The following is a 22135-nucleotide window of genomic DNA, read 5'->3' on the forward strand; positions in this document are numbered from 1 at the left end:
AATTTGGGAAAACAGGGAATTCCAGGCCCAGGATGCCCGGGACACCCCCAGGGCCCCTCACTTGTAGAGGCTCCGTCCCCCGATGGTCTCCAGGTTGGAGAAGACGCTGAAGTTGTGCAGGTGTTTGGGCCAGGACTGGATGTTCAGGTACCCTGGGGGGACACGGGGGGGTCAGGGGGGCTCTGGGGGGGTCCCAGAGGGCTCCAGAGGGGTCCTGGGGGGTCCAAGGGGTTCCCAAGGGGCTCTAGGGGGGTCCCAGGGGGTCCTGGGGGCTCCAGAAGGGACCCAGGGGGTTCCCAAGGGGGTTCCAGGGTGCTCCAGGAGGGTCCAGGGGGGTCCTGGGGGGTCCCATGGGGCTTCAGAATGGTCCCAGGGGGGTCCAGGGGGCTCTGGGGGTTAACAGGGGGGTCCTGAGGGCTCAAGGGGGCTCCAGGGGGGTCCTGGGGGGGCTCCAGAGGGATCTAAGGGGGTCCATGGGGCTCCAGGGGGGTTCTGAGGGGTCCCAGGGATCTCCAGAAGGGTCCCAAGGGGGTCTGAGTGGGGTCCCAGGGGTTCCTGGGGGAGTCCTGAGGGGTCCAGGGGGGTCCTGAGGGGGCCTCTAGGAGGCTCCAGGGGTCTTTAGAGGGGTCCCAGGGGGCTCCAGGGGGTTCTCAGGGGGGTCTCAGGGTGTCTCCAGGGGGTCCCTGGGGTTCCTAGGGAGCTCCATAAGGGTCTCAGGGATCTCAGGGGGTCTCCAGGGGGGTCCTGGGGCTTCCCAGGGGGGTCCCAAGGGGTCCCAGGGGTCTCCAGGGGTTTCCTGAGGGTTCCCAGGGGGCTCCCAGGGGCTCCATGGGGTCTCCAAGGGGGTCCCATGTGGCTTAATGGGGGTCCCAGCAGTTCCTGGGGGGGTCTCAGGGGTTCCCAGGGGGGTCCTGGGGGGTCCCAGAGATCTCCAGAAGGGTCCCAGGGTCCCAAGGGGGTCTCAGGGGGTCCCAGGGGGTCTCCATGGGGGTCCCAGCCCCCTCCTCACCCGTGATCTCTCTCACAGTCCTGAACACGTTCAGCTTCTCGGGGTCCAGGGCTGAGATGTTCCTCCAGGGGTCCCTGTGGGGGGCAGGGGGGGGTCAGTGGGGCTGGGGCCCCCCAAAACCCCCTCCCCGAGCCCCCCCAGCCCCCCCAGCCCCCTGGCTCACCCCTCGAGGCCGGTGATGAGGAAGTCCAGGTTGCCCAGGATCTTGGTGCAGTTGATGAAGGTGTCGATGTTACTCGAGTCCACGGTCTGGTATTTGCTGCCCGCCCCCGTGCCCTCGCAGGCTGGGGGGTCAGAGTGGGGGTCAGGGGGGACACAGACCCCAGACCCACCTTGGGGACCCCCAGACACACACTGGGGACCTCCCTGGGAACTCCACACACTCCCTGGAGACCCCCAGACCCACCCTGGGGACCACCCTGGGGACACCAGACTCACCCTGGGGACCACCCTGGGGACACCAGACTCACCCTGGGGACCTCCCTGGGGACCCCAGACCCACCCTGGGGACACCAGACCCACCTTGGGGACCCCCAGACACACCCTGGGACACCCAGACCCACCCTGGGGACCCCCTTGGAGATGCCAGACTCACCCTGGGGACCCCCAGACCCATCCTGGGGATACCAGACCCACCCTGGGGACCCCAGATCCATCCTGGGGACTCACAGACTCTCCCTGGGGACCCCCCTGAGGGCACCAGACGCACCCTGGGGACCCTCAGACCCACCCTTGGGACACCCAGCCCCAGATGGGGCAGACGGACAGATGGACACAGGGATGGAAATGGGGATGGACACAGGGATGGATGGACAGATGGACACAAGGATGGATGGATGGATGGATGGATGGATGGATGGATGGATGGACGGACAGACTAGGATGAATGGACAGATGGACAGAGGGGTGGATGGATGGATGAGTGGATGGACGGACGGACAGACAGACACAGGGATTGACAGAAGATTAATGGATGGATGGATGGACACAAGGATGGACAGACAGACACAGGGATGGATGCATGGACGGACAGACGGACGGACGGACACAGGGATGAACGGACAGACGGACACAGGTACAGACGGACAGACAGACAGACAGACGGACACACCCTTGGGGCACAGCCCCGCGCAGGGCTCGCAGATCTTCAGCCCGTTCTTCTCCACCTCCGTCTTGTCGTTGGGGCAGGCGCGCACACACGAGCTCTGGTCCACCACAAAATTGTCTGGGGAGGGATTTGGGGACACCTGAGGGTCACCTGGTGTCCCCAACCCCCCCCCCCAGAGACCCCCCAGAGACCCCCCAGAGACCCCCCAGGGCCGACTCACGGGGACACTCGCGCACGCAGACCCCCCCGTACTGGTACTTGGTGTCGGGGTTGGGCTCCAGCTGGAAGGTCAGTTTGTTGTAGATCAGGGGCTGCGGGCACAGCGGGACGCACGAGCCGCTGTCGTTGAAGTGCCGGCACGCCTGGGGGGGACAGATGGACAGATGGACATGGCATGGACTGATGGACAGATGGACAGATGGACAGAGGGATGGAAATGGGGATGGACACAGACAGGACACAGACAGGACACACGAGCTGCTGTCATTGAAGTGCCGGCACACCTGGGGACAGACAGATGGACATGGCATGGACTGATGGACAGATGGACATGGGGATGGACACTGCCATGGACACAGACAGGACACATGAGCTGCTGCGGTTGAAGTGCCAGCAGGCCTGGGGACGGACAGATGGACAGATGGACATGGCATGGACTGATGGACATGGGATGGACACATGGACACAGGGATGGACACAGGGACAGACACAGCCATGGGCACAGACAGGACACATGAGCCGCTGTCATTGAAGTGCCGGCAGGCCTGGGGACGGACAGATGGACACGGCATGGACTGATGGGCAGATGGACAGATGGACATGGCATGGACTGATGGACAGATGGACGTGGGGATGGAAATGGGGATAGAGAAGGGATGGACATGGCACAGACACAGCCATGGGCACAGATGGACACAGGAGCCGCTGTCATTGAAGTGCCAACAGGCCTGGGGGTGGACAGATGGACAGAGGGACATGGCATGGACTGGTGGACAGATGGGCAGATGGACATGGGGATGGAAATGGGGATGGACACAGCCATGGACACAGACAGGACACAGACAGGACACAGGAGCCATTGTGGTTGAAGTGCTGGTAGGCCTGGGGTGGACAGATGGACATGGCATGGACAGATAGACACAGGGATGGACACAGCCATGGACATGGGGATGGACACAGGGGTGGACACAGGAGCCGCTGTGGTTGAAGTGCCAGCAGGCCTGGGGATGGACAGATGGACAGATGGACACGGGATGGACAAGGAATGGACATGGGGAGGGACGGATGGATGGATGGACGGATGGACGGACAGGCAGACACAGGGATGGACAGAGACAGACACACAGACTCACGAAGTAGTGGGTGCGCAGGGGCCTGGTGGGATGGATGGACACACAGACAGACAGACAGATATACAGACAGACACACAGAGACTCACGAAGCAGTGTGTCCTTAGGGGCCTGGTGCAGCCCCCCGCGCACTCCTCGTGGCAGCACTCGTTGGGATGGACGGACACACGGACAGACACACAGACAGACACACAGACAGACACACAGACAGACAGACACACAGACAGACACACGGACAGAGGGGTGGATGGACAGACAGACAGACAGACTCACGAAGCAGTGTGTCCGCAGGGGCCCGGTGCAGCCCCCCGCGCACTCCTCGTGGCAGCACTCGTTGGGCGCGCGGCCGAAGCAGCGCCCGTTGCACTGCGGGGCACAGATGGTCTTGGTCACTGCGGGGGGACACCGAGGGGTCACCAGGGGGGTCAGGGGGGTCACGGGGGTCTGGCTGACCCCCAGATTCCCCCCAGGAGACCCCCCAGGTACCCACGTTTCTGGCAGTCGTCAGGGCCCGGCCCCCAGCAGTGACCACCACAGCTCTCGTGGCACGGGGCGCCTGCGGGACAGTGAGGAGGGGTCAGCGAGGGGACCCCAGAATAGGGGGACCCCAAAGGGACCACAGAAAGGGGAGACCCCAAAGAGACCCCAGAGGGACCCCAAAGGGACCCCAGGAGGACCCCAGAACAAGGGGGGACCCCAAAGGGACCACAAAGGGACCCAAAACAGGGGTCACCCCAAGCCCAGGGGGGACCCCAAAGGGACCCCAAACAGGGGTCAGCCCAAACCCAGGGGGGACCCCAAAGGGACCCCAAACAGGGGTCAGCCCAAACCCAGGGAGGACCCCAAAGGGACCCCAAAACAGGGGTCACCCCAGGGTAACCCCAAAACGGGGGGACCCCAAAAAGACCCCAAAACAGGGGGGATCCCAAAGAGACCACAAAGGGATCCCAGAGGGACCCCAAAATGGGAAAGACCCCAAAGGGACCCTAAAGGGACCCAAAACCAGGGAGGACCCCAAAGGGACCCTAAAGGGACCCAAAACCAGGGTCATCACAAAGGGACCCCAAAAACGGGGGGACTCCAAAGGGACCCAAAACAAGGGGTGTCACCAAACCCAGGAGTGACCCCAAAGTGACCCCAAGCACAGGGCTGACCCTAAATCCAGGAGTGACCCCAACCTAGGAGTGACCCCAAAGTGACCCCAACCTCCAGGTGTCCTCAAAGTGACCACAACCCAGGAGTGACCCCAAACTGACCTCAACCCCTGGGTGACCTCCAAAGTGACCACAAACCAAGGGGTGTCCCCAAACTGAGGAGTGACCCCAAAGCCACCCCAACCCCTGGGTTGTCCCCAAAGCCACCCCAATCTCCTGGTGTCCCCAAAGCCACCCCAACCCCCTGGGTGACCCCAAAGCCACCCCAACCCCCTGGGTGACCCCAAAGCCACCCCAATCCCTGGTGTCCCCCGCTGTCACCCACAGCCCTGGCCGTTGTCCCTGACGAGCGGCTCGAGGCGCGTGTCCCTCATGATGTCCCTCCACTCCACCGTGTCCACGTGGCACAGCTGAGCGTTCTTCTCGATGTACACGCCCCCCGCCAGGATCTCTGCGGGGACACGGGGACATTGGGGACATTGGAGACACTGGGGGACATGGGGGACACAGGGGACATTGGGGACGTTGGGGACACTGGGGACACTGGGGACACTGGGGACATTGGGGACATGGGGGACACAGGGGACACAGGGGACACTGGGGACATGGGAGACCCCAACCCTCTTGCTGTGCCCAGTCCCCCACAATGTCCCCACTCCCCATGATGTCTCCAATCCCCTTGGTGTCCCCAAGTCCCCGTGATGTCCCCAATCCTCCATGATGTCCCCAACCCCCGGATGTCCCCAGTCCCCATGATGTCCCCAACCCTCCTGGATGTCCCCACTGCTGTGATGTCCCCAGGTCCCCACGATGTCCTGAGTCCCCTGCCATGTCCCCAACCCTCCATGGTGTCCCCAACCCCCCTGGGTGTCCCCACTCCCCCAGATGTCCCCACTCCCCATGATGTCCTCAACCCTCCAGATGTCCCCAATCCTCCATGATGTCCCCAACCTCCCTGGATGTCCCCAACTCCCCAGATGTCCCCAGTCCCCCCAGATGTCCCCAGCCCCCCTTTGATGTCCCCACCGGTGAGCTGGTTGAGGCCGAGCTGCCTCAGGGCGTGGGTGGTGTTGGGGTTGTAGTTGAGCAGCACGAAGAGGGCGAATCGCTCCTCGTAGAACTGCGTCCCGCGGATCACGCGCAGGTTCTGCAGCGGCAGCGCCGAGAACACGTTCATGGCGATCAGGATGTACCCCGTCACCTCGCGGATGGTCTGGGGGGACAGCGGGGTCACCTCGGGGCCGGGGGTGGTGTGCCCGGGGTGGGCGGGTCACCTCCTCAATGGTCACGTCCTTCCTTTGATGGCCACGGTCACCAGGACATGCCACATGGACATGATTGTCCATGGTTGTGTCACCTCTTCAATGGCCATGTCCTCCTCCCTTGATGGCCACGGTCACCATGGTGCACATGTCACCCCCACACTGACCATGTCCATGGCCGTGGTCCCCATGGTGGAAATGTCACCTCCAAACTGGCCATGGCCACGGGCACGGTCACCATGGTGGCTGTGTCACCTCCTCAATGGCCACAGCCTCCTCTTGATGGCCACGGTCACCATGGTGGCTGTGTCACCTCCTCAATGGCCACAGCCTCCTCTTGATGGCCACGGTCACCATGGTGGTTGTGTCACCTCCTCAATGGTCAAGGTCCCCATGGTGGTTGTGTCACCTCCTCAATGGCCATGTCCTCATTTTGATGGTCATGGTAACCATGGTGGACACGTGACCTCCAAACTGGCCATGGCCATGGGCATGGTCCCCATGGTGGCTCTGTCACCCCCTCAATGGCCACAGCTTCCTCTTGATGGCCACGGTCACCATGGTGGCTGTGTCACCTCCTCAATGGCCACGGCCTTGTCTTGAGGCCACAGTCCCCATGGTGGCTGTGTCACCCCTCAATGGCCACAGTCCCCATGGTGGTTGTGTCACCCCCCTCAATGGCCATGGCCTTGTCCTGATGGCCACAGTCACCATGGTGGACGTGTCACCTCCAAATTGGTCATGTCCTTGCCTTGATGGCCATAGCCATGGTCCCCATGGTGGACATGTGACCTCCAAACTGGCCACGTCCTCACCTTGATGGCCACAGTCCCCATGGTGGACATGTGACCAGGTCACATCCTCCCATTGATGGCCACGGTGGACAAATGGCCACCAAACTGGGCACATCCTCCTCTTGATGGCCACAGTCACCATGGTGGACACGTGATCTCCAGACTGGTCATGTCCATTACCATGGTCCCCATGGTGGCTGTGTCACCTCCTCAATGGCCATGTCCTGGCTTTGATTGCCACGGTCACCATAGTGGACATGTGACCTCCAAACTGACCATGTCCTCACTTTGATGGCCACAGTCACCATGGCGGACACGTGACCTCCAGACTGGTCATGTCCATTGCCATGGTCCCCATGCTGGCCATGTCCTCCCTTTGGTAGCCACAGCCAAGTTCCCCACGGGCTCCCTGTCCCCTCCAAACTGACCATGTCCTTGCCTTGATGGCCATCGTCCCTAAGGTGGACATGTGACCTCCAAACTGATCATTGTCCTTGCCTTGATGGCCACAGTCCCCATGGTGGCTGTGTCACCCCCTCAATGGCCATGTCCTTGCCTTGATGGCCACGGTCACCATGTCACCTCCAAACTGACCATGTCCATGGCCGTGGTCCCCATGGTGAACACGTCACCTCCAAGCTGACAGTGTCCTCCCCTGACTGACCACAGCGATGCCCCCATTGTCCCCTCCGAGCTGACCACGTCCCCCGCTCTGTGGCCACCCCGGCTGTCCCCGTGTCCCCGGGGGTCACCTGGAGGAAGGAGAGGTCCTGGGTGTGGTCAATGAGGACGATCTCCAGGTTGCCCATGACGATCTCGCAGTTGTTGTACATCTTGTGCAGGGTCTGGTACTGGTGCTGAGCGTCCCCTGTCACACTGAGCCCGTTCAGTGTCCCTGCGCACACTGGGGACATCCATGGGGTCACCAATGGGGTCACCAGGGCCATGGGGACACCAATAGTCACTGGTGCTGAGCATCCCTGGTGACACTGAGCCCGTTCAGGGTCCCTGCACACACTGGGGACAACCACGGGGTCACCAATGGGGTCACCGGGGTCACCAATGGGGTCACCAGGGTCACCATGGGGACACCACAGGGTCAGGGGGTCACTGGTGCTGAGCGTCCCCGGTGACGCTGAGCCCGTTCAGGGTCCCTGCACACACTGGGGACAACCACGGGGTCACCAACGGGGTCACCAGGGTCATGGGGTCACCAACAGGGTCACCAATGGGGTCACCAGGGCCACCACAGCCACCAGGGCCACAGGGACATCAGGGTCACCATGGCCGTGGCGACACGGGCCACCACAGGCACAGGGACACCATGGCCACGGTGACACTGGGGCCACGATAGGCGCAGGGCCACTGGGCCACCAGGGCCACCATGGACACAGGGACACCAGGGCCACCATGGCCACCACAGGCACTGGGCCACCACAGAAACCCCCATGTGGCCACAGCACCTCCTGCCTGGTCACAGCAATGTCCCCTCCCTGCTGGCCATGTCCTCTCTGAGGTGGCCATGTCCTGCATGTGGTGGCCGTGGCCATGACCCCCATGGCGGCCATGTCACCTCCTCGATGGCCCTGTCCCCTCCATGGTGTCCTTGTCCCCTCTACGGTGTCCCTGTCCCCTCCATGATGTCCCTGTCCCCTCCACGGTGTCCCTGTCCCCTCCATGGTGTCCCTGTCCCCTCCACGGTGTCCCTGTCCCCTCCATGGTGTCCCTGTACCCTCCATGGTGTCCCTGTCCCCTCCATGTCACCTCCGTCCCCTCCATGGTGTCCCTGTCCCCTCCACAATGTCCCTGTCCCCTCCACGGTGTCCCCTGCACACATCCCTGTCCCCTCCATGTTCTCCCGCCCACGCTGTCCCTGTCCCTCCCTTTCTGTCCCTTGTCCCCCCCTGTGTCCCCTGTGTCCCCGGGGGGGGGGTGGCGGTGCCGGGCGCTCCCCCCGCGGGTCCTCCCCCCCCTCCCCTCCCTCCCTCCCCTCCCCTGGGCGGCCCCTCCCGGTGCCCGAACCGGCCGGGCGAGCCTTGCGCAAGGCGGGCGCCTGGGGCAGGGCCCCCCGCCCCTCCCCTCCCCTCCCTCCCTCCCCGCCACACCCTGCACGGACTTCGGCCCCGCCACCGCCCCGAGGGCTGAGCCCGGCCCCGGGACCATCCCCGGGGTTTGGGACCCTCCCCCGGCTCAGGGACCATCCCCCGGTTAGGGACCATCCCCTGGGCCCCGGGACCATCCCCGGGGTTTGGGACATCCCCCCGGCTCGGGGACCCCCCCTGGCTTAGGGACCTTCCCTGGGCTACGGGTTAGGGTTCTGGGACCCTCCCCGGCTCTGGGACCATCCCCGGGGTTTGGGACCCCCCCCCCCGGCTTGGGGACATCCCCCCGACTTCGGAACATCCCCGGCTCCGGGACCCCCCTGGGCCACCCCCCGGCTTAGGGACCCCCCCGGGGTCCTGGATCATCCCCGGAACCAGGACCCTCCCCCTGCTCCAGGACCCCCCCTCCAGCTCCGGGACCCCCCATCTCCAGGACTCCCTTCCAGCTCCAGGACTCCCCATCCCTTGGACACCCCCAGGCTCCAGGACCCCCCATCTCTGGGACCCCCCATCTCTGGGCCCCCCCAAACTCCAGGACACCCCTGGGACCCCCCATCTCCATGACCCCCCATCCCTTGCACACCCCAAGTCTCCAGGACCCCCCATCTCCAGCCCCCCCCCCATCCCGGTGGTCCCGCTGTCCCCTCGGGGGTCCCGCTCTCTGTGTCCCCCCCCTTTCCCCGGGCTGACAGAGCCCCCTTTGTGCTCGGTGCCCCCTCCCCTGGCCCCGCACAAAGCGCCGATTGTGGGGGACACCCGGAGCCCCCCCTGTCCCCAGAGCGGGACCCCCGGGGGCACCCAGGGGTGACTCAGGCCCGGCTCAAAGGCGGCTTTGTCCGGCCCGGGTCGCTCAGGAACGGCCCCCCCACCCCGGCCCGGGCTATAAAAAGGTCCCAGCTGCGATTCCAGCGACCCCAAACCCCGAGGGGCCGGACAGGGGGTGCTGCGACCCCTCCCCAAAATAAATAAAAACATCTCAAAGCGTCCTGGGGCAGCGCCGGGGAATCATTAACGGCGGGTTTTGGGGGGATTAAAGGGGAAAAACCCCCGGCTGCACCTGCCCGAGGGATGGGGGGGTGGGCGGTGATGGTGGGATCCCCCAAACCCTCCCCAAAGCCTCCCCAAAGCCCCCCCAAAGCCCCCCCGGCTCCGGGAGGGGAGAGGAGCGTTATCAGCTCCGGCAGCTCCGTTATCAAACACCCAGAGCCAGGAATAGCAGCGGGGGGACCCGGGGGGCACCGGGAGGGGCCGGGGGGGACCCGGGGGGCACCGGGAGGGGCCGGGGGGGATCCGGGGGGCACCGGGAGGGGCCGGGGGGGACCCGGGGGGCACCGGGGGGGACCGGGGGGGACCCGGGGGGCACCGGGAGGGGCCGGGGGGGACCCGGGGGGCACCGGGAGGGGCCGGGGGGGACCCGGGGGGCACCGGGAGGGGCCGGGGGGGACCCGGGGGGCACCGGGGGGGACCGGGGGGGACCCGGGGGGCACCGGGAGGGGCCGGGGGGCACCGGGAGGGGCCGGGGGGCACCGGGAGGGGCTGGGAGCGGCCTCCTGCCCCCCGGGCCCGGCACAAAGGGGGCTCTGTGTGTGCGCCGGGAACAAAGGGGGCTCTCAGAGAGGATTTTGGGGCGGGTGAAGAGTTGGGACCACTCCTTTCTCCATCCCCGAGGGGTCCCCAAGGCCCCCAAAGTGTCCCCAAGCCCCCCAAGCCCTCCAAAGTGTCCCTTGTCCCCCTGTCCAGGCAGGACCCCCGTGGGTGGCACATGGAGAGAGGGGGGGATACAGAGATGGGACCCCTCAATATGTGCCCCCCACCCCTGGGTGCTCCCCCCACCCCTGGGACACCCCTGGACACCCCTGGGACACCCCTGGGACATCCCTGGACACCCCTGGGACACCCCTGGGCACCCCTGGGACACCCCTCTACACCCCTGGGTGCTCCCCCCACCCCTGGGACACCCCTGGGACACCCCTGGGCACCCCTGGACACCCCTGGGACACCCCTGGGCACCCCTGGGACACCCCTCTACACCCCTGGGTGCTCCCCCCACCCCTGGGACACCCCTGGGACACCCCTGGACACCCCTGGGTGCTCCCCCCACCCCTGGGACACCCTTGGGCCATCCCTGGACACCCCTGGACACCCCTGGACACCCCTGGGACACCCCTGGGCACCCCTGGACACCCCTGGGTGCTCCCCCCACCCCTGGGACACCCCTGGGCACCCCTGGGCAACCCTGGGTGCTCCCCCCATCCCTGGGCACCCCTGGGACTCCCCTGGACACCCCTGGGTGCTCCCCCCACCCCTGGGACACCCCTGGGCACCCCTGGGACACCCCTGGACACCCCTGGGTGCTCCCCCCACCCCTGGGACACCCCTGGGACTCCCCTGGACACCCCTGGGTGCTCCCCTCACCCCTGAGACACCCCTGGGTGTTTTTTTTTTTTTTGGGTGACGCTTTCCGGCCCCACCTGCGCGTCCCAGCCCTCGGTGTTTTTCCTTTGGGAATTGAAATAAATAAAAAAAAACCAACTCCCGGGCGGGCTCGGCCCTTCCGGGGTGCGGGAAAAGGGCCGGGGGCTCCTCTGGGGGTCCCCCCTTGAAGGATCCCCCACTCGGGGGGTCCCAAAAGGCACCGCCCGGAGCCTAAAATTAACCCGGGGCAGCTGCGGGGCCGCAGGTGCGGGACAGGGGGGACGGGACCGGGACAGGGACAGGGACAGGGACAGGGACAGGGACAGGGACAGGGACAGGGACCGGGACAGGGGGGACGGGACCGGGACAGGGACAGGGACCGGGACAGGGGGGACGGGACCGGGACAGGGACCGGGACCGGGACAGGGACAGGGACAGGGATGGGACAGGGACCGGGACAGGGGGGACGGGACCGGGACAGGGACAGGGACCGGGACAGGGGGGACGGGACCGGGACAGGGACAGGGACAGGGACAGGAACAGGAAAACGAGCCCTGGACCGAACCAGGGACGGGAAATCGAGACCGGGAGGGGGAACCGAACCCGGGATTGAGCCCCCAAAGAACCCAGCGAGCCCCGGGACCGAACCCGGTTGGGGGGACCGAACCCAGGAGGGGAAATCGAACCTGGAAAGGGGAACCGAGCCCCGGGACCGAGACCAGGAGGGGAAATCAAGACCAGGAGGGGAAACCGAGCCCTGGGACCGAACCCGGGAGGGGGAACCGAGCCCCGAAAAAACCCACCGAGGCCAGGATTGATCCCAGGAAGGGCCACCGAGCCCCGAAAAAGGCACCAAAGCCGGTTCCGATCCCAATAAAGGGCACCAAAGCCAGTTTCGATCCCGGTTCCGAGCCCGGTAAGAGGCGCCCAGCCCCAGGAAGGGCCACCAAACCCAGTTCTGGCCCCGGTAAAGGCACCAAACCCGGTTCCGAGCCCGGTAAAAGGCACCAAAGCCGGTTCTGGCCCCGGTAAAGGCACCAAAGCCGGTTCTGGCCCCGGTAAAGGGCACTAAACCCGGTTCCGAGCCCGGTAAAGGCACCAAAGCCGGTTCCGAGCCCGGTAAAGGCACCAAACCCAGTTTCGAGCCCGGTAAAGGCACCAAACCCAGTTCCCAGCCCGGTAAAGGCACCAAACCCGGTTCCGAGCCCGGTAAAGGCACCAAAGCCGGTTCTGACCCCGGTAAAGGCACCAAACCCGGTTCTGGCCCCGGTAAAGGCACCAAACCCGGTTCTGGCCCCGGTAAAGGCACCAAACCCGGTTCTGGCCCCGGTAAAGGCACCAAAGCCGGTTCTGGCCCCGGTAAAGGCACCAAAGCCGGTTCTGGCCCCGGTAAAGGGCACTAAACCCGGTTCTGACCCCGGTAAAGGCACCAAAGCCGGTTCCGAGCCCGGTAAAGGCACCAAACCCAGTTCCGAGCCCGGTAAAGGCCGCCCAGCCCCAGCCCCGCCGCAGCCGCAATCCCGGGGTGATCCCAGTGCCGGTCCCGGTTCCCCCGGACCCCCCGGGACAAGATCCCAGCTCTGCCCGGGGGGGCTCGGCTCGGGCTCCGGTACCGGCGGCACCAGCGGGACCCCCCAGAGCCCCAAATCCCCCCCAGTGCCGGTTCCCCCCGGGGTTTCCCGGTGCGGGTCTCACCTGCCTGGGCGGTGCCGGGCCGGGGGAGCGGCAGGAGGAGCAGGAGCAGGAACAGGGGCAGGGGCAGAGCCCCCGGCCCGCGGGGCTCCATGGCCGGGCCCCGGGAACGGCGGGACGTGCCCGGGAATGCACCTGGCGCGGGGCCGGGCGGGGCAGGGCCGGGACAGGGCGGGGGGACACCCCGAGAGGGGCCCGGGACCGCCCAGGGGTGGCACCGGCACCGCCCTGGGTGGAACCGGCACCGCCCCGGGATGGGACCGGGACAGGAACCGGCACCGGCACCGCCCCGGGATGGGACCGGGACAGGAACCGGCACCGGCACCGCCCGGGATGGGACCGGGACAGGAACCGGCACCGGCACCGCCCGGGATGGGACAGGGCGAGGAGGAGCCACCCCGGTACCGGTTCGGAGCCACAACAGGGCCCGGTTCGGAGCGCCCCCGGTACCGGTTCTGGAGCAAAGTTTGCCCTTCCGAGCCCCCGGTCCGGTCCAGATCCCTCCCGGTCCAAAGTTCGCCTCTCTAAACCCACCCCGAGCCCCCCGGTCCGGTCCAGAACCTCCCTGGTGCCGGTCTCGGTTCCAGTCCCAGTCCCGGTGCAAAGTTCGCCCCTCCCGAGGCTCCCTCCGAGCCCCCGGTCCAGTCCAGACCCCTCCCGGTTCTGGTCCCGGCCCAAAGTTCTTCCCTGGGAACTCCGAGCCCCCGGTCCCGGATCCAGAGCAAAGTTCGCCCCTCTGAGCCCACCTTGAGCCCCCCGGTCCGGTCCAAATCCCTCCTGGTCCCGGTCCCGGAGCAAAGTTCTCCCCCCCCGAGCCCCTGGTCCCGTTCAGACTCCATCCCGGTTCTGGTCCCGGTCCAATTCCCAGTCCCGGAGCAAAGTTCTCCCCTCCAAACCCCCGGTCCGGTCCAAATCCCCCCTGGTCCTGGAGCAAAGTTCGCCTCTCCGAACCCCCTCTGAGCCCCCGGTCCGGTCCAAATCCCCCGCGGGCCCGGTTCCGGTCCTGGAGCAAAGTTTGTCCCTCCTGGGGCTCCGTCCGACCCCTCCCCGAGCCCCCGGTCCGGTCCAGACCCTTCCCTGGTCCCGGTCCCGGTCCAAAGTTCTCCCTTCCCCCCCTCAAGATCCCCCCAAAATCCGGTACCATCGAACCCCCACCCCAAACACGGGGGTCCCACTGCTGCCGCCCCCCCCCCCCAAATGCGGCTCTTGGGGTGTGGCCGCCCCCCAAAACCCTCAAAAGGGAGGGGGCGAGACCCCCCTCAGGACCCCCCAAAGTCGGGGATTTGGGGACCCCCCCTCGGGCAAGGTTTGGGTTTAGGGGAGGGGTCCCCAAATACCCCCAGGGGTCCCCAAATACCGCCAGACACTCCCAGGGGTCCCCAAATATTCCCAGGGGTCAGAGCCCCCCCTTTTTTGCCCCCCAGGGTGGGCAGCAGCCCCCAGACCCACATTTGGGGGACCCCAGAGCCCCCCCAAAATAAAGGGGGCTGAGAGTCCCTCAGGACCCCCCAAATCTCCCCCAAAAACACAGAGCCAGGCTTGGAGCAGCCCCCTCCCCTCAGGATATGGGGTGACCCCAGTTCTGTCCCATAAGGAGGGGGTTGAGGCCCCCTCAGGACCCCCCAAATCCCCCCAAAAAACACAGAACTCTCGGGGCAGATCCTTTATTATCCGCTCTGCACTCGGGGGTCCCGTCCTGGGCCGGGGTCTCCTCACATGGGCTTGGGGGGGGGTCGGGGGGCGGCTCCCTGCAGAGAGAACACAAAGTTAGGGGGGCACGGAGCCCTGGGACCCCCCCAGACCCTTCCAGGACCCCCCAGAACTCCCTAGACCCTTCCAGGACCACCCCAAACACCCCTGGGACCTCCCCCGACCCTTCCAGGACCCCCCCAGACCCTTCCAGGACCCTCAGGTAGCCCCCAGACCCCTTGGGACCCCCCCAGGACTCCCTTTAGGGCCACCCAGAACCCCCCAAGGACACCATCTGGACACCTGAGGACCCCCAAAACCTCTCCAGGACCTCCCCAGACCCCTCCAGGACCCTCCCAAACACCCCTTGGACACCCCGAGTCCCCCTTAAACACCCCTGGGACTCCCCCAGACCCCTCCAGGACTCTCTGGGCACTCCCCAGACCCCTTCAGGACCCTCCCAAACACCCCTGAGTCCCCCCAGACCCCTCCAGGATCCTCCCAGACACTCCTTGAACCCCTCAAGTCCTCCTTCAACACCCCTGGGACTCCCCCAGACCCCTCCAGGACCCTCCACAACCCTCCAGGGCCCTCCCAAACCCCCCAAGGACCCCCCCAGGCCCCTCTGGGACCCCCCAGACCCCCTTAAACACCCCTAGGACCCCTCCAGGACCCTCTGGGGACCCCCAAACACCCCTGAGCCCCCCCCAAACACCCCTAGGACCCTCCCAAACCCCCCAGACTCCCTGGGACTCACGGCGGGGCAGAAGGGTCCAGTCCAGGACACCCCCAGACTCCTCCCAAACCCCCCTGGGCCCCCTCAGACCACTCCAGGACCCTCTCAAACACCTCTGGGACCCCCCCAGACCCCCTTAAACACCCCTAGGACCCCTCCAGGACCCTCCCAAACCCCCCAGACTCACGGCGGGGCGGAAGCGGGGCGGGGGGGTCCGGTCCTTTCGGGCCTCCCGGGAGCGGTTCCGAACCACTTTGCTGTGGATGGCGCAGCTGACGCAGTAATGGAGCTTCACGTACAGCTTGGGCAGCACGTAGGCTGGGGTGGGGGGAGATAGGGGGTTAGGGACCCCAAAAACAGCCCCAGGGACCCCAAAAACCCCCAAAAACACACCCAGAAACCTCAAAAATACACCCAGGGCAGTAATGGAGCTTCACGTACAGCTTGGGCAGCACGTAGGCTGGGGTGGGGGGGAGATAGGGGGTTAGGGACCCCAGAAACAGCCCCAGGGACCCCAAAAACCCCAAAAAACACACCCAGAAACCCCCAAAACACATCCAGGAACCCCAAAAATACACCCAGGAACCCCAAAACAGCCTTTACAGGGCAATAATGGAGCTTCACGTACAGCTTGGGCAGCACGTACGCTGGGGTGGGAGAGAGATAGGGGGTTAGGGACCCCAAAAACAGCCCCAGGGACCCCAAAAACCCCAAAAAACACACCCAGGAACCCCAAAAACCCCCCAAAACACACCCAGAAACCCCAAAAATACACCCAGGGCAGTAATGGAGCTTCACATACAGCTTGGGCAGCACGTACGCTGGGGTGGGGGGGAGATAGGGGGTTAGGGACCCCAGAAACAGCCCCAGGGACCCCAAAAAACCCCCAAAAACACACCCAGGAACCCCAAAAACACATCCAGGAACCCCAAAACAGCCTTTCCAGGGCAATAATGGAGCTTCACGTACAGCTTGGGCAGCACGTGGGGTGGGATAGGGGGGAGATAGGGGGTTAGGGACCCCAAAAACAGCCCCAGGGACCCCAAAAACCCCAAAAAACACACCCAGAAATCCCAAAAATACACCCAGAGCGGTAATGCAGCTTCACATGCAGCAATAGGCTGGGATGGAGGGGAAATAGGGGGTTAGGGGCCCCAAAAACAGCCTCGGGGACCCCCAAAAACCCCAAAAATACACCCAGGAACCCCAAAAACCCCAAAAAACACACCCAGGAACCCCAAAAATACATCCAGGAACCCCAAAACAGCCTTTACAGGGCAATAATGGAGCTTCACGTACAGCTTGGGCAGCACGTACGCTGGGGTGGGAGAGAGATAGGGGGTTAGGGACCCCAAAAACAGCCCCAGGGACCCCAAAAACCCCAAAAAACACACCCAGGAACCCCAAAAACCCCAAAAAACACACCTAGAAATCCCAAAAATACACCCAGAGCGGTAATGCAGCTTCACATGCAGCAATAGGCTGGGATGGAGGGGAAATACGGGGTTAGGGACCCCAAAAACAGCCTCGGGGACCCCCAAAAATCCCAAAAAACACACCCAGGAACCCCAAAAATACACCCAGGGCAGTGATGGAGCTTCACAGAGAGCTGGGGCAGCACGTGGGGTGGGATAGGGGGGAAATACGGGGTTAGGGACCCCAAAAACAGCTCCAGGAACCCCAAAAACCCCAAAAAACAGACCCAGAAATCCCAAAAACCCAAAAAAACAGACCCAGAAATCCCAAAAATACACCCAGGGCAGTGATGGAGCTTCACACAGAGCTGGGGCAGCACGTGGGGTGGGATAGGGGGGAGATAGGGGGTTAGGGACCCCAAAAACAGCTCCAGGGACCCCAAAAAACCCCAAATCACACCCAGAAATTCGCAAGACACATCCAGGAATCCCAAAAATACATCCAGGGCAGTGATGGAGCTTCACACAGAGCTGGGGCAGCACGTGGGGTGGGATAGGGGGGAGATATGGGGTTAGGGACCCCAAAAACAGCTCCAGGGACCCCAAAAAACCCAAAAAACACACCCAGAAATCCCAAAAATCACACCCAGGAACCTCAAAAACAGCTTCAGAGACCTCAAAACCTCCTCAGAGACCCCCAAAATCAGCCCCAGGGGTTTTTATGGGGCTGTTATAGAGCCGTTTCAGGGCCATTTTTAGGGCTGTTTTAGGGCCGTTTTTAGAACCATTTTAGGGTTGTTTTGGGGCTCCTTTAGGGCCATTTTTAGGCCATTTTCAGGGCTGTTTTAGGGCCGTTTTTGGGCTGTTTTAGGGCTGTTTTAGGGCCATTTTTGGGCCATTTTATGGCTGTTTTTAGGGCCATTTTTAGGGCTGTTTTAGGGCCATTTTTAGGGCTGTTTTGGGGACATTTTGGGGCCTTTCTTAGGGCCATTTTAAGGCTCTTTTAAGGACTGGTTTAGGGTCATTTTTGGACCATTTTAGGGCCAGTTTTAGGGCTCTTTTAAGGACTGTTTTAGACCCATTTTAGGGCCATTTTTGGACCATTTTAGGGCTATTTTAGGGCCATTTTCAGGGCTGTTTCAGGGCTATTTTAGGGCCATTTTTAGGGCTATTTTAGGACCGTTTTCAGGGACATTCTTAAGGCCGTTTTTCCCAAACGAAACTCCATTTCTCGACCCAAAAACTCCCAAAAAAACCCCTGGAAAAACCCCTCCAAACCCCAAAAAAACCCTCCAAACTTTAAAACCCACAATCAAAGACGCTGGCCTCGGAGATATCCCTGACAGCAGCGGCCTCCACGATGTTCCTGATGACGAATTTCTTGATGGCCATTTTAGGGCTGTTTTGGGGCTCCTTTAGGGCCATTTTTGAGCCATTTTAGGGCTGTTTTAGGGCCATTTTTGAGCCATTTTTGGGCTGTTTTAGGGCCATTTTTGAGCCATTTTAGGGCTGTTTTAGGGCCATTTTTGAGCCATTTTTGGGCTGTTTTAGGGCCATTTTTGAGCCATTTTTAGGGCTGTTTTAGGGCCATTTTTGAGCCATTTTTAGGGCTGTTTTAGGGCCATTTTTGAGCCATTTTTGGGCTGTTTTAGGGCCATTTTTGAGCCATTTTTAGGGCTGTTTTAGGGCCATTTTTGAGCCATTTTTGGGCTGTTTTAGGGCCATTTTTGAGCCATTTTTGGGCTGTTTTAGGGCCATTTTTGAGCCATTTTCGGGCTGTTTTAGGGCCATTTTTGAGCCACTTCTGGGCTGTTTTAGGGCCATTTTTAGGGCTGTTTGGGGGACATTTTGGGGCCTTTCTTAGGGCCATTTTAGGGCTCTTTTTAGGACTGTTTTAGGGCCATTTTAGGACTGTTTTAGGGCCATTTTAGGACTGTTTTAGGGCCATTTTTGGACCATTTTAGGGCTGTTTTAGGACCATTTTCAGGGACATTCTTAAGGCCGTTTTTCCCAAACAAAACTCCATTTCTCGACCCAAAAACTCCCAAAAAAACCCCTGGAAAAACCCCTCCAAACCCCAAAAAAACCCTCCAAACTTTAAAACCCACAATCAAAGACGCTGGCCTCGGAGATATCCCTGACAGCAGCGGCCTCCACGATGTTCCTGATGACGAATTTCTTGATGGCCTTGTCCTTGGGCACGCAGCGGGCGCAGTTGGTGCAGCGGATGGGCTGGACGTGCCCACGGCCCTTCTTGGCCCGCCCGTTGTTCCTCCTCTTCTTGGTCTGGGGTTGGGGATTTGGGGGGGAATTAAAGGGTTAATGGTGGGGGAAATGGTGGGGGAAAGGTTGGAGAGCCCCCCGTAGAAAGATGGTCACGGTTTTTATAAAAAGGTCGGAGACCGTTCCATGAAAATTTGGGTTTGGATCCATAAAAATGCCAGAGAACCCAAAGGTTTTATCTGTGAATCCCTCAGCCTCATAAAAAAATCCTAAAGAACCCTGAGATCACCATCCTCAGCCCCATAAAAAATCCCAAAGAACCCTGATTACTGTCCCCAATTCCATAAAAACCCCAAAGAGTCCTTGGGATCATCATCCTCAGCCCCATAAAAATCCCAAAGACCCCCTGGGATCACAGTCCCCAAACCCCATAAAAATCCCAAAGACTTCCTGGGATCACTATCACCATTTTCAGCCCCATAAAAATCCCAAAGAGCCCTGAGATCATCATTCCCAATCCCATAAAAACCCCAAAGAACCCTGAGATCACTGTCCCCAATCCTATAAAAATCCCAAAGACTCCTGGGATCACCATCACCATTTTCAGCCCCATAAAAATCCCAAAGAACCCTGAGATTACTGTCCCCAATCCCATAAAAACCCCAAAATCCCTGTCTCCAGTCCCATAAAAAGGTCGGAGATCGTTCCATGAAAATTTGGTTTTGGATCCATAAAAATCCCAGAGAACCCAAAGGTTTTATCTGTGACCCCCCAGCCCCATTAAAAAATCCCAAAGACGCCTGAAAATACTGTCCCCAATCCTATAAAAATCCCAAAGACTCCTGGGATCACCATCATCATCCTCAGCCCCATAAAAATCCCAGAGAGCCCTGAGATCATCGTCCTCAATCCCATAAAAACCACAAAGAGCCCCTGAGATCACTGTTCCCAAACCCCATAAAAACCCCAGAGATCTCTGAGATCACCATCATCATCCTCAGTCCCATAAAAAATCCCAAAGAGCCCTGAGATTACTGTCCCCAATCCCATAAAAACCCCAGAGATCCCTGTCTCCAGTTCTATAAAAAGGTTGGAGATCGTTCCATGAAAATTTGGTTTTGGAGCCATAAAAATCCCAGAGAACCCAAAGGTTTTATCTGTGAACCCCCAGCCCCATAAAAATCCCAAAGAACCCTGAGATCATTGTCCCCAATCCCATAAAAATCCCTGGGATCACCGTCCTCAGCCCCATAAAAACCCCAAAGAGCCCTGAGATCATCATTCCCAATCCCATAAAAACCCCAAAATCCCTGTCTCCAGTCCCATAAAAAGGTCGGAGATCGTTCCATGAAAATTTGGTTTTGGAGCCATAAAAATCCCAGAGAACCCAAAGGTTTTATCTGTGAACCCCCAGCCTCATAAAAAAATCCTAAAGAAGCCAGAGATTACTGTCCCCAATCCTATAAAAATCCCAAAGACTCCTGAGATCACCATCATCATCCTCAGCCCCATAAAAATCCCAAAGAACCCTGAGATCATCACCCTCAATCCCATAAAACCTCAAAGAGCCCCTGAGATCACCATCCCCAATCCCATAAAAACCACAAAGACCCCTGGGATTACTGTCCCCAGTCCCATAAAACCCCCCAAAGAGTCCTTGGGATCATTATCCTCAGCCCCATAAAAAACCCCAAAGACCCCCTGGGATCACAGTCCCCAAACCCCATAAAAATCCCAAAGACTTCCTGGGATCACTGTCCCTCAGCCACATAAAAACCCCAGAGATCCCCCCAAAAAGCTGCCCCCAGTCTCACAAAAATCCCAGAGACTCCCAAGGATCCCCCATTTAGAGCTGTCCCCAGCCCCATAAAAGTCCCAAAGAGCCCTGAGATCACCATCCCCAATCCCATAAAAACCCCAAAGATCCCTGGGATCACTATTATCTCAAGTCCCATAAAAAGGTCAGAGATCGCCCCATGAAGATTTGGTCTTGGACCCATAAAAATCCCAAAGAGCCCCGAGATCACCATCACCATCCTCAGCCCCATAAAAAAATCCCAGAGACCTCCTGGGATCCCTCATTCAGAGCCACCCCCAGTCCCATAAAAACCCCAGAGAGCCCCTCACAAAGATCTGGCCTCGGCCCCATAAAAACCCCAGATACCCCTGAGATCACTGTCCCCAAACCCCATAAAAATCTTGGAAATGGTCCCCAGATCATCCCCCCATGGCCCCATAAAGGCTTTGGGGTGTCTCTCTGCCCCACAGAGACCCCCCAAAACTCCTCTCAGCCCCTCTCTGAACCCCCTAAAATCCTCCTGGAGACCCAAAATCCCCTCCTAAAGCTCTCCGAGTCCCCCCAAAACCTCCCCTCAGCACACCCCGCCCTATATGGGCCCTACATCCCTCTCTGAGCCCCCCCAAACCCCCTCTCGAGGCTTTTAGGGCCCCCCAAAATCTCCCCTCAGCACCCCCAGCCCTACATCCCTCATCCCACCCCCCTCAGGGCCCCTCCCGCTCTCCCCCCGCCGCTCTCCCACAGCCCCCCGAGGGCCCCTCTGGGCACCCCCCGTCCCATACGGGTCCCACATCCCCTTTTTTGGCCCCCTCAGTCCATTCCGAACCCCAGGGCCGCCCCCCGGAGCCCTCCGGGCTGCCCCGGCCACGCCGCGCTCACCATGGCGGCTCTGAGGGAGAACCGGAAGAGGAGCGGCCGCAGCACCGCCGCGCTTATATCCCTCCGCTCCCTCCGCGCGGAAACGCCGAGACCGCCGCTCCAATCCCCGGGAGACACCGGAGGAGGCCTCGCAGGGGCTCAACCAGAGGTACCGGAGCGGGTGGAGCGAGCGGCGGACGGCGGGAATTAACGGGAGCGAGGATGGATAAGGGACTATTTTTTCTCTGCGGTAGGCGGAGGGATCCATGCGGAGCACGCGGTGGTGTGAGAACTCCCGCGCAGTGCGTGTGACGTCATGCGCAAGGCGCGCACGCCGCGAGGGTTGATGGGAAATGGAGTCCGGAAGGGGCTCATGGAGTCCCAGTGACCGGAGGGGTCCCCAATGTCCTTTGTCCCCCCCAAATGTGTCCCCAATGTTCTGTGTCCCCCCCAAAGCCCCTAAAGGAGACCCCAGTGTCCTTTCCTCCCCCAATTTCTGAATGTCCCCAATGTCCCCTGTCCTCTCCTGGA

At 61.7% G+C, this 22135-nt stretch overlaps 2 protein-coding genes across 3 annotated transcripts in view; both read right to left on the reverse strand.

Annotated features, from left to right (window-relative positions):
- Window positions 1-12996, reverse strand: part of ERBB3 (erb-b2 receptor tyrosine kinase 3) — a 30947-nt gene extending 17951 nt beyond the window's left edge. The window contains exons 1-11 of the mRNA XM_083880988.1: window positions 12889-12996; window positions 7429-7580; window positions 5647-5833; window positions 4946-5071; window positions 3957-4022; window positions 3740-3858; window positions 2338-2479; window positions 2121-2234; window positions 1173-1293; window positions 1010-1083; window positions 62-152 (exon numbers count right to left, since the gene is read on the reverse strand). Of these exons, the coding sequence (XP_083737114.1) occupies window positions 62-152; window positions 1010-1083; window positions 1173-1293; window positions 2121-2234; window positions 2338-2479; window positions 3740-3858; window positions 3957-4022; window positions 4946-5071; window positions 5647-5833; window positions 7429-7580; window positions 12889-12979 (1283 nt within the window). The 5' untranslated portion in view covers window positions 12980-12996. The remainder of the gene's footprint in view (window positions 1-61; window positions 153-1009; window positions 1084-1172; window positions 1294-2120; window positions 2235-2337; window positions 2480-3739; window positions 3859-3956; window positions 4023-4945; window positions 5072-5646; window positions 5834-7428; window positions 7581-12888) is intronic.
- Window positions 12997-14535: 1539 nt separating this feature from the next.
- On the reverse strand, window positions 14536-21772 carry RPS26 (ribosomal protein S26). Of its 2 annotated transcripts, XM_083880954.1 has the most exons (4): window positions 21626-21772; window positions 18834-19011; window positions 15498-15628; window positions 14536-14633 (listed from the first exon to the last, which is right to left on the reverse strand). In XM_083880954.1, the coding sequence occupies exons 1-4, from the start codon at window positions 21626-21628 to the stop codon at window positions 14598-14600; spliced, it is 348 nt and encodes a 115-aa protein (XP_083737080.1). In that variant the 5' UTR covers window positions 21629-21772; the 3' UTR covers window positions 14536-14597. The 2 variants fall into 2 exon arrangements, with proteins under 2 accessions (XP_083737080.1, XP_083737081.1); XM_083880955.1 differs by lacking the exons at window positions 14536-14633; window positions 15498-15628 and adding an exon at window positions 15642-15770.
- Between the last annotated feature and the right edge of the window lie 363 nt (window positions 21773-22135).

The sequence above is a fragment of the Zosterops lateralis genome (genome assembly GCF_965231275.1).
Source record: "Zosterops lateralis genome assembly, chromosome: 32".
In the NCBI taxonomy this organism is placed as follows: domain Eukaryota; kingdom Metazoa; phylum Chordata; class Aves; order Passeriformes; family Zosteropidae; genus Zosterops; species Zosterops lateralis.